General features: G+C 40.2%; 1 protein-coding gene across 8 annotated transcripts in view; it reads right to left on the bottom strand.

Moving 5' to 3' along the window:
* nrxn2b (neurexin 2b) overlaps positions 1-12,741 on the bottom strand; it is a 700,882-nt gene that overhangs the window by 565,608 nt on the left and 122,533 nt on the right. For all 8 annotated transcript variants that reach the window (XM_026160309.1, XM_026160315.1, XM_026160297.1 and 5 more), the window contains exon 3: positions 9,200-9,220. In XM_026160309.1, the coding sequence (XP_026016094.1) occupies positions 9,200-9,220 (21 nt within the window). The remainder of the gene's footprint in view (positions 1-9,199; positions 9,221-12,741) is intronic.

The raw sequence follows: 12,741 nt of genomic DNA, 5'->3' as shown, positions 1-12,741 counted from the left end.
CTCTAAGGCAAGCTGCTGTTCTTTAAGTAGCCTTCAAGAAAAGTTCTCCAGGCTACTCCAGAGCTCTCGTTTGGATGTTGGTTGCCTTTTGTTCAATTCTTTATCAAATTGGGCCCAAACTACACTGAACAAAAATATAAACGCAACACTTTTGTTTTTGCTCCCATTCCCCATGGGATGGACGTAGAGACCTAAAATTCATTCCAGATACACAATATAACCATCCCTCCCAAACAGTGGTCACAAATCAGTCCAAATGTGTGGTAGTGGGCACATCTGCTATATTGAGATAATCCATCCCACCTCACAGGTGTGCCACATCAGGATGCTGATCTGACATCATGAGTAGTGCACAGGTGTACCTCAGACTGCCCACAACAAAAGGCCACCCTGGAATGTGCAGTTTTGTCTCACAGCAAAATGCCACAGATGCCACAAGCAATGAGGGAGCGTGCAATTGGCATGCTGACAGCAGGAATGTCAACCAGATCTGTCGCCCGTGCATTGAATGTTCATTTCTCAACCATAAGCCGTCTCCACAGGCGTTTCCGAGAATATGGCAGCACATCCAACCGGCCTCACAACCGCAGACCTCGTGTAACCACACCAGCCCAGGACCTCCACATCCAGCAGGTTCACCTCCAAGATCGTCTGAGACCAGCCACCCAGACAGCTGCTGGAACAATTGGTTTGCACAACCAAACAATTTCTGCACAAACTGTCAGAAACCGTCTCAGGGATGCTCAACTGCATGCCCGTCGTCCTCATCGGGGTCTTGACCTGACTCCAGCTCGTCGCCGTAACAGACTTGTGTGGGCAAATGCTCACATTCGATGGCGTCTGGCACGTTGGAGAGGTGTGCGCTTCACGGATGAATCATGGTTCACACTGTTCAGGGCAGATGGCAGCTGAGAATGTCCCAGTTCTTGCATGGCCAGCATACTCACCGGACATGTCACCCATTGAGCATGTTCGGGATGTGCTTGACCGGCGTATACGACAGCGTGTACCAGTTCCCATGAATATCCAACAACCTCGTACAGCCATTGAAGTGGAGTGGACCAACATTCCACAGGCCACAATTAACAATCTGATAGACTCCATGCGACGATGTGTTGCACTGCATGAGGCAAATGGTGGTCACACCAGATACTGACCGGTTCTGGGTCCCCAGACCCCCAATAGCGCAAAAAACTGCACATTCCAGGGTGGCCTTTTGTTGTGGGCAGTCTGAGGTACACCTGTGCACTACTCATGATGTCAGATCAGCATCCTGATGTGGCACACCTGTGAGGTGGGATGGATTATCTCAATATAGCAGATGTGCCCACTACCACACATTTGGACTGATTTGTGACCACCGTTTGGGAGGGATGGTTATATTGTGTATCTGGAATGAATTTTAGGTCTCTACGTCCATCCCATGGGGAATGGGAGCAAAAACAAAAGTGTTGCGTTTATATTTTTGTTCAGCGTATTTCAATAATGTTGAAGGAAATTTGGATTCACCACTCCACAAGATCTATTGTGACTGATCTTGTGTAATTCCTGCCTTCCACTGAGACCATCTCACACTTCATTGAATCCCTCAGGTTTCCTATTTCTTAGGAACATACCTTTCAGATAGTCTAAGAAGCTTGGAAAGAAAAGCCCTGCTCTTCTTTAAGTTCCTTCAAGACGTTTCACCTCCCATCCAAGAAGCTTCTTCAGTTCCACGGTCAAATGGTGGACAGGGGGTCCATATCCCTCTTGGGGGGACACTCTCACAGGGCTTAAATCTGGGACTCTCCACCATTTGACCTTAGAACTGAAGAAGCTTCTCGGATGAGAGGTGAAACATCTTCAAGCATCTTAAAGAAGTCCAGACGCTTTTCTTTCCAAGCTCCTTAGACTACAAGGACCTGGATGACTGAGAACCTTCACAGACAATTTCAGATACTGGTCATTAGCTCTAGATATCTACCCAAAGCTACAATTAAAAATAGGTTCTTTGCTAAGTTGTCTGTTAGACACAACACTGGTTCATCCAGTGTTGTGTCCCAATAAATTATATATTTTTCTGATAAAAATCAGTTATAAGGATTTGATTGAAAATGAGTGAAAAAGTAGTCCATGTCCAAAGAAAATTGCTTAGAACCACAAAAAAACCCCCAATAAACAAACAAACAAACAAAAACAATTACAAGCACATCTGTGTGGAGGTAAAGGATAAAGAAATGATGGGCAACTTCAGACTTTTGTACTGTACTGCAGAGCCTACAAAGGGAGAAGATAAGAAAAGAAAAACAGAAGATGAGAAAGGGATAAACACAAAAAAGGAAAATTGCTTCATATTCAAGTAGAAGGAGGTTTTCGGAAGCAAAGCCCATTCAAGCATTACTATTTTCTCATTATAAAAGTGAGAGCGGGATAAGGAGAAAATGTCTCTATTCTCCATTTCCTTTCATTTATTGCTCACTCTCATTCATTTCACCAGCGTATTGATCCTGACTTCACAAGACATTTTCCTCCACTGTGCCCTCATTCCTCCAACATCTATTTATCGCAAGGCCTATTAAATTAATGTTAAACAACAAATACAAGGTGGATCCCCCCAAACAATACATCTGAACTTTCACAGAGAAAATGCATTAGTGTTACAGTAAGGACTGTAACCTGGTTGCTTTGTTGGAAACAACAAAGCGACCAGGTTGCCTAAGGCCCTAAGTCATGTCCTGGTGTTGGAAAAACACCTGTATGAGTATAAGTGGGATAATATACAGTATACAAGTATATCATCTCATACACATGCAAAAGTACTGCTAAGCCTGTGCTGGAGGAAATACATTTTCACATAAAAAAGGGCTGGCACGCCCCTGTGAGAAAGGCGAAAAATGTGGCAGTTACCAATTTTCTCACCATTTTGGTTTAGTAGCCAGATGGAAGTTAAAGTGCTTTTATTTTCATAGCACTCTCTGTCAACTGGGGGAAGGGTGGGAGATGGACTTTTTCACCGGGCTCTGCTAAAATGCAATCTCTCACTGTGTCACCTGCTCAGCACGGACTTGTAGCTTTGCAGTCTGTGGCATTTCATGGCCTAATTGAATTCAGAAAGGGATACAGGTACAACAGGAATGTTCTAACACCCTGGAAATAATAAGTTTTGTGTAGAGAGAATGAAAAAAATATATATGAGGCAGTGACTTTTGACTTTAGCTGTGGAACAATCTGTTTACGAAAGTGACAACAGTGTCAGGTGGAAAATAAGAATGTGTCAGCTTCTGCATATATTCCAGTCTACATACACAAGCAGACACACAGCATAAATGCATGCTTTGAAGTACCTCTACATACAGAAATAACTAGGGTGCTTATGTTTTATTGTATTACCTATCTTAATCTCTTAATAGCTTCCCCAGTGTGCTTAATGTGCAGATTCCAACCAGTGCAGTTCTGGTGAATCATTTGACTTTAAATGATTGACTTTTAATTTCTATGACCTCTTATGATGATTACAATCATTAAGAGGTTTCAAAAGAACACAGATGCTATATGATGCTATATAAGTTAAATCCAAGCTAAATTAAAATGTGATGGCGGTGAGTTCACATTTTGGGCATTTTGACCATCACCATATGGTCAGGTACTGAATTGGTGATGGACTTTTCAGAGTAATGATTCACAGAACATCTTGACACCACAGCAGAATCATCATCTGACCCGTTATGTAAATGTTTCACAAATTTTGTACAAGACTGGGAAGCAAAATAACCTCAAGCAGAGGAGAAAAATCCTCACCAACACACATGTATACGCATAAACACAGTGCGGCACCAGCGCAGCAGGCCATGCATTGTCCAATCCATTTCTCTCTATCTTGGCAAACAGTACTGCCTAAGGCAATGCATGCTGACACTGAAGCATCTGGAGTTGTTCACAAGGGGATGCCCACTCCACCGCTTTAGACTTTGTTATCACAAAGCGCAAAATAGAAAGAGAGGGAAAAAAGGCAGCTGTGTGTGGGGTGAAATTAATGTGTCTTGAGAACAGGCATGGCTGGACTCTGTCTCCTCCAGGACCTGAGAAGGCTTAATCTTACTGCAACATCTGGCAGAGGCTGGGCAGGCAGAGAGAACATCAAGGCATCCCACTGTCTTAAGGCTTCCAAGCAATTTCTCAACAGCAGACAGACACCATTTAGTTCCATTTCATCCTCACTGTCACTGGTCATCTTCCACTCTGACTTTGTGGGTCTGCGTTTGCTTGTTTTCTGTCTCTTCTTTTTGATTGATTATGAGGAATAAGCTAGATAGCATTCTTCCAAAGTCAACAGCCTTGTTTAACCACTGAATGAAGATAACTATGAAGATATTTGTGTACATCTGCATATACGGCAATCCTGCTGTTTTGCCATGTCCCAATTTATATATTAAACTGCGGTGTGCACAAGCAGTGCAACTGTGGCATGGACAACCAGCAAGACAATATAAATTTTATTTAATTTTAAACAAATGAAAAGGAAATAGGCAAGAATTTATTAATGCTATTGTGCTGATCTTAATTTAAGTAAAACTCAACTTGACTGATAAAAATCACAAGATGTGGCGTGTGACTTTTTGTGGGGGTTTTAAATAGCAAAATTAGTCAGCCAGTCAGCCAGTCATACTTGGCACAACATTACTAACTGGAATTTGAATATAAATTATGTAGAAGAAACACTATTTGTTCCAGAGAATAAAATGAATCTAGGTTAATACCACAATGACATCGGTACATGTAATATTTGCTTCACTTTGTGTTTTTTGTCTCTTTGCCCCTGGGATGCGCGCGCGTGCGCGCACACACACACACACACACACACACACACACACACACACACACACACACACACACACACAAACACACACACACGTTTAGAGAAGTTTTTCTTCTATTATTTAGTTTTATTTCTCTTGAGCAAACAAGAACAGAATCCATAATCTGGTTTGGATGATCCAAAGTAATCTCCTATAACTACAGGGACAACTTAAATCTGTAATCCTGTATCTCCAGCCAACGTCAAACCATTCATTATGTTGAGGAAAAGTAGTTATTCCCCTTCCCCAGGGGTGAGATTAAGTTGAAGGGCCGCATGACCTGGGGAGAAATGATCATTTTTCATGATCACATTGTCTAATATCAGCATTGAAAGGAAAGCCCTGTGTCTGAGGTCAGATATACATTTGATCTGCTACTGTCCATTTGTAGATGAGCTATTTTGTCTCTTAGCCATGTTCATGTTAAATGGATGACACTTGGTGACACAAAAGATCAGCTCCTTCTACACATTTTCTATAGGATAGAGATCTAGAGACTGTCTAGACCCCACCATGATCTTAATGTCCTTAATTAGCCTCTTTCTTGTTGCCTTGGCAGTATGTTTTGGGTCAATGTCATGCAGGAAGAACCATCCATGACCCATCTTCAGTGATCTGGTAAAAAGAATTTCTCAGTGCAGTGAACTTGTCCTGTAATCTTAGCAGGAAAACAGCCCCAAACCATAATCTTTCCATGTCGGTACTTAACTGTGGGGATGATGTTCTTTGGGTCATACTCATTTCTTTTTCTCCAAACAAGACAGATGAAGCTAATACCAAAAAGTTTCATTTTGGTTTCCACAGCACTTTCTCCCAAGCCTTCTGTGAATCATTTACATGTTCACTGAAAAACCGAACATGGGCCTGTGCGTGTGTCTTTCATAAGCAGGAGGGATCTTATAGGTGCTGCAATATTTGAATAAATTACAATGTGTTACCAATGATATTCTTGGTGGTTGTATTCCAACAAGCTCATCCTATGTAGTTCTGGGCTGATCGATCGGGTACCTCATGGTCATCTTTATCCCGTAAGCCAAGATTTTTGCATAGAGCACCAAAAAAACAGGTGACTGGTGCTTATTTTGAATTTCTTCCAAAAGTAGTCACCTTCAAACCAAGCTTCTTGTTGATGGTCTTGTAGTCCAGTCCAGTCTTGCGCAGGTCTACAATCTTGTCACTGACGTCGTTTGACGGTTAATTGGTCCCGTCCATGGTGGTGAACAGGTTGGAATGGAAGAAACGTATTCTGTAGATGGGTGTGCTTTATAATCATAACTAGTTGAGATCAAGAGTATTTGTAAGTAATTGATTATAATCTGTGTACCACATGGGAACATAGCCAATCTGTAGGAACTAGAATTCTGGCTGCTTTGTAGGGAATCAAATGCTTATTTCATTCAAATAAGACACACTGTAAGTTGTGTTTTGAAAATGTTGGCTTCCCCCTGACAAACTCTATGTCATAATCTAAATTACACCACCACAGCTTTCAACTTAATTTCCATTTCTTTATTGCTTTCTATTGAAAACCTGCACCAGATGATGAGCTAACATTGCCCTTACATAATGAAACAATATATCATACATGCAGTCCTCTATGGGAGGGCATGCTAGGATATGAGTACACTGATGGTCTTTTTTCCAGTAAAACAGGTCAGTGTTGCTGACACATCATCAATCGAGGACCTACAGTGTAAGAGCGAGGGCCACCATCCACCTTTCCTGGGATACTTGCCTCCCACCGGGCTTTGAATGTCTCTTTGTATCATCAATCTCAACCAACCTTTTAACCCATGGTCACCAACACTAATTATACCAAGTGCAGTCACAGGGAAGCCCTAAAAATAGCAGAAAAAAATTCTGACAATAGACTATTTTAAATGAATTTATCAGGCAGTCTTGTTACTACACAATACCCCGGGCTCCTTGTTTTTTTTTTAAATTAAAGTGACTGAGACAGACAAATTGATTAAGATTTTTATAACTTAAAATCTCTCAGTTTAACAACGATCTAAACAAACTATGTATTCTGATCCCGGATATAGTTATGAGTGAAAATTAAACTCCAAGGCTTTTTATATTCTTCAAAACTGAAAGAATGGCTCATATTAGGGTCACAGTACTACAGAAAACATTCAGAACTCTGCACAAGAATGTTTCCATCGCAAATCATTGGAAGCAAACATAATAAAAGGATGCTTAACCAACTGTGCAAAGAAATATCACACACATACTTGAAATGAGTGGTGAAACTACAGATGCTTGCTAGGGCTATGTTACATTGGTGTGACAGGATTCCAGATTATTTGCTTCTTTTGTGCACTAGGCAGCACTTTAACTTCGAGCTACATATTTGTGAGAGTCAGGTTTCACTTGTTTAACTTTTTGACAGTTAACAGAAGTTCCCACAGTCCCTTCACAGGAGTCAACCTTTCCTTGAACCAGTCACTTTCTTCAGCATCCTTTCAATACCCTCTGCATCTCCTCTTTCCCAGCTTCCCTCCATTACATCCCTCTTTCCATCATATAGAGTGTTTACATCAATGTGATTTTTCTGGTTATGAAGTCTCTAAAAGACAAAAAAAATCTGCTTATTCATATGATTGTGTAGACTGCTATACCAGTTACTCCAAATTATGTTAGCACTTGTGACATTTACAAATCCAAACTAACAGTGCTGAAAGGGTTAATTTGACATCAACTGTTAACCTGAAATTAATTTGACTGGCTGTTGACCTGACTTGTACAGTGCAGAGAACCCAGAGTCCTGTAAGCTGTCTACATACTTAAATAGGTCAGCATATTCAAGCTCTCTGCCATCAGAGTTACCAATTACATTTCTCTCATTCATAACCTCAAGGCAAAACTCGATTTCCTCCAACTTCAAATGTTCTGCTATTACATCAGGTTATTTCTCAGGTGCAGGTAGTAGCATTCAGAAGCCTGGGTAAGATGTGCAAAGATCTTTGCATCTTCTTTAAATATCCTAGACAAATATTTAGCTTTGTTACCCTGGGCTTATTTAGGCTTCTGAAATTACATCACATTGTTTCATTTACACACATACAAACATAAATGACATATTCATATCATATGAAGACATTTAATCAAACCTTGTGTGTCCTTCAACACATCCTACATGAACCTGTCGATTCATGTAGGATGTGTTGACAGTGCTTCCATAGGAAATGTAGGATTGCCATCATTTACTGCTGTTTGCAACCTTCCTCCTGACATTTACCCGTCACCTGGTGAAAAGATTCACTCATACATAGACATGTACCCACAGAACAACAAGAAGCTGGCATTATATAGGAACAAACAGAAAACGTCAGCTTCACACTGTTCACAAGTGCACACATCAAGTGCATATCATGCAGAACCACATTTCTAACAGAACCCACTGCGATAGCTAATAACACTGAAGTGGCTCTATGGTGTGAGCTTCTATATTTCCAATATGCCACAAGATAAACAACTCAGATTCAGAATAAAGATTGAGAAATAACTGCAGCATAACTTTTTCAGCTTAAAGAAAACTTGAAGCTAGAGGGTGTTTGTCATAGTGATTTCCCCTGCTGGATCAAGCTCTGTGATAGGTAATCCATCACCTCAAACTCAGTACAGAGGAAATGCAACAAGAATACATGCAAGCACACACACACACACACACACACACCTAGATGCCAATATCTGGATGCATATTCAAAAAAAGCCTGTTTATGTCAGTTTCAGTGTCTGATTGAACTGAAAAACAGATCCAGTCACCCAGTGGGTGAACCTCTGGACGGCAACATTTTGCAGAAAGATCAGCAGACACTGATGTATCCATAATGTCTTCTACATTCAGCACTGGCTTCGCACCTTCATGGCCCAAGGGCTAATGTGGTGCCTTTGGGGCCTAAACCAGCAGGATTTGTTCACCTTTGTAGGGGACAGGAAAGGATGTGAAGACAGCAGCTTGTCATCACCTTGTCATGGCATGTGAACTTGAACAATAACTTGTTAATGGGTAGACTGGTTCAAGGTTAGAACAGCTGTCTTGACAATTTCATATACAAGCATGTTCATATTCTCTAGAGATAAACTATAAAAAAAAAGAAAGAAAACAAATGAAGAAAGACAAGATAAAATAATAATAATAGAAAAATAAGGAATAGTTTCAGGTGCGCATCCATCACGTGTATTTTATACAGAAAAAAATTCATTACAGCCCCTGGAAGTCACTTATAACCGCAGTCCAAACTGACAATGCCCCTCCACAGAGGGATGGCATAAAGCATTTAGAAGCAACCTGAATCAGCATCCATGAGAACATCAAGAGAAGCCATCAGAGGACCTTAGGAGAGAAAAATCAGTCTTACCTTCAACAGCATACTCTTCAGCTTCAGGGTGAACACGGATCGCATGGAAAGGGGAAATAGAACAGAAAGAAGTCAATATTATATTTCCAAGCACGTGCTTTTCCATAATTTCATCAAACATGGATAAAACATAAAGACATCCAGTTTTGAAGACTTGACAGCAAAATGTATTACTCTCTTTCCCAGAAAATGTAAGGTTAAGTCTTTAATCTACTGACTTTCTTAGAAGGCTGTGGATGCCCCAATAATTCCACAGCTGCACATTGATTTTTCAAGAAATGTCCAACAGAAATATTTTCAACCAGTCCACTGTACCTACAGTTCCTCTCATATCAGTGGCTTTCAGAAATGAAAAACAGTAGGTCCTTTTCATTATGCTAATTTATGCTTGCTCATGTCTTTTTTCTTCCTGTGATCCAGAAATTTCACGCGTTCCTCCATCATCAAGGATCTTCTAATACTTTAAATGCCCCTCGAGGAGAGAGGAGGCTTTTGTAGGAGCTTAGAGCAGGAAACATAGGTGTACCTTAAAGGTAGCTCTTACCAGCTTGCATCTTCACATGTTATAAGTAGCTGACATACTTAAGATTAACAGTATGGAACAAAGTATTTCCTATTTGGCTGCTTGGAGTCATCTATTCTTTTGGATTTTCCGTACGTATGTGACTGAGGAAAATAAGCAAACACACTGACACAATGAAAAGCAGCCAATGCCTTCTCAGACTGTTCTACTAAACCACTGTTCAGGAGCAGAAGAGGTCAGTCTGTAAAACAAGAAAATAAAACTGCATTCTTGAGTTAGAAGAAGAGAAGCTACCCAAAAAGAAAAAAAAAAGCATACAATATAGGGCTGGGCGATATGGCCTAAAATTCATATTGGGATTAATTTGAAGCATGTGCGGTAATGATATATATCACGATATATTATTTTCTTCTGTATAACGTATTTTCCACACTATTAAGCACACTTAAGATCCTTTAATTTTCTCAAAAATCGAGAGTGTGCCTTATGTATGAATTCTGGTTGTGCTTACTGACCTCGAACCGATTTTGGCGTGCAGAAATCTGTTAAAAATGTTTTAGTACAACTTTGGTAAGCCGCACTGCTTGATGGATTGTCAGAGCATTACGGCTGCCGTAGTGAGGAGCTTCGCGGAGTAATCTGGGTCCAAAACTCCGTCCTCTTCAGGTCCCAAAGTCAAACGAACACTAAGAGTTAAAAACTGTCTAAATTCTTTAATCTTTAATTAAATCATCAGCGTTGCTGCTTTACCAGGTTACCAATTAAATTTAACATCCAGGCATCCATGAAAACAGAAGTTATTAAATTTAACAGAGTTAGAAGTTAACAGGAAGTTAGCTCGCTAGTTTCCACCTAAACATTTCATACCATGTTCTGACTGAGAGATTTTTGAAACTAATTAAAACGTACAGCTCTGCCACTTCCGATATAAATGAAGACAGAAAACTAAACAGCAGTGGCGTTTGCAGGGTTACTGAAGTTGGACTACCTGGTATATAATGTTGTGCTACATGATTGCTAGCGACACAGCTATGTTAGCATAACATTAGCACAGTGAAGCTGGAGGATGAACACCAACTTTTTTTCCACTCGATAGAAGTTAACGTGAGGGATTCTGGTGGTCAGGGACAAATGCAATCGCATAGCAGGATGCTATTACACGGGCCAAACTTCAGTCAGGAGAACAACTGAGATCATTCATCCACAATACAAGGTTAGTTATTAATATACTGCAACAACATGGGAATAGAGCAGCTGCGAGAAAATTCAACAATAATGAATCAATGTTACGGAAGTGGAGGAAGCGCGGTTTTTGGCTTTCCCCATATTTCAAAAGTGCTTCATCTCTTTGCTATGACTGTCGGCATAATTTGCAGATGATAATGGTTGTAGCCACTGCGATGCTTTCGACCAAAACAGATGACATCATCAACATGCGCTATCGCGATAGAGTGGTATAGTCAAAATCTCTTTCGTTGGCCAAATTTATAACGTTTCTATTGTATATCGTTTATATCGCCCACCCCTAATACCATAGCATCCCTGTGGAGAGCTTGGCATTTTGATCTGCTTTTGTGGCTTGTGAGCTTGGGCCTTTATGTGACATTGCTGCATTAACTTCTAGCTTGGTTGATAATATTTTAATGTGACTCAACAACGTAGTGGTTCAGTGTGTTTTCTGGCACTTTTTTTTTGAGGGTGGCAGAAGCAATGTGCAGCTGTTGCAGAAGCAGCATGCAGTATCTTCACAGGAATTTCTATCACAACTTATAAAAACCAAAAAGGTCAAGAATCTGAAAATATGCTTAATTTCGCAACTGCAAAGGACAAATCTATTTTCTGCACTACCCATGAGTATGGAAGTCCACGTAATTTATACAACTTCTAGTATTAGACTTCAATTATAAGGTTCTTTTGAATGCCACCTCCCATAACAGGTTGGATACCAACTACTTAACACTAACACTCATGTACATCTCCCTATGCATCCCTGTTGCTAAATTAACCTGAGTTTAGTTCACTGGATTGAGCAAGAATAGCCACTTTCCACAAACACACCAACAAAGCAACCGAAAACTGTTCTTGAATGACAGAGCATCTGCCAAGCTTAAGCACTGGGACAGCGTTAGTCTGAAACAGGGTAGCAGTTGTTTATATAATCACTGGCCATGACCCTGCTTTTCCTCTCTCTCTCATCTCTGATCATAGCCCATCATCCTGTCTTTCATAAGTTATCCTCATGTGTTCCTGTCTATCTTCTGAGCTGAAGTAAAATGATGTTTGATGTACAGTAGAGGTCATTTATACCATCACTGGTCATGACTCTGCCTTTACCCTCCACTCATCTCTGAACACAGTCCATCATCCTGCATTGTCATGTCATCCCTGTTTCTCTCTGTCAAAGAGAGAAAGAGTTTCTCTCTGTTAAGCTCAGCTGCTTAAAGTTTTAACTCCATTCCACCGACATAGTGGGAGAAGGGAGGGAAGGAGAAACTGTGGTTTTTTTTTTCAAAAACATGAGAAAGATTTGTATATAGTCGAAGTTCAGCACTGGAACTGAATTAACTTGGAATAGCATATATAAATATATAAAATCTCAATTGTTTCAAAGTTAAGCCATAGCTTTGTATTCGAGCAATTACAAGGACGAGCAATTACCTTTATTCAGCTTAAATGAGTCAAAAAGCTCCAGCGCTTCTTCTAATTAACATCAGTTGGTCACAAAGAATCAATATCAAATATTTTCCAACATTTGATATTCTTCTTATCTCTCGTCAAAATTAAGAAGGATGCCTTAAGAGGTAATGCTAAAGGAAATGGTGATTATCCATACCATTTAAAGTTTCATTCTAATGTGCCTGACATTTATTTTGCTTCAAGTTGCAATATTTCACAATTTAGCCTTGGGGAAGAAAAATGGTTTCAGTCAGACACTTGGTGGAATGTACCTCTTTCTTTTGAGCTTGTGTCTTTTATCCCATTTACAGTTTCCTGTAGTCTGTACCAACCATTACCTTTA

This window comes from Astatotilapia calliptera, chromosome 3, assembly GCF_900246225.1.
Source record: "Astatotilapia calliptera chromosome 3, fAstCal1.2, whole genome shotgun sequence".
Lineage (NCBI taxonomy): Eukaryota > Metazoa > Chordata > Actinopteri > Cichliformes > Cichlidae > Astatotilapia > Astatotilapia calliptera.
Note: the sequence above shows the minus strand (reverse complement) of the source record. Positions and strands in the feature narration are given on the sequence as shown.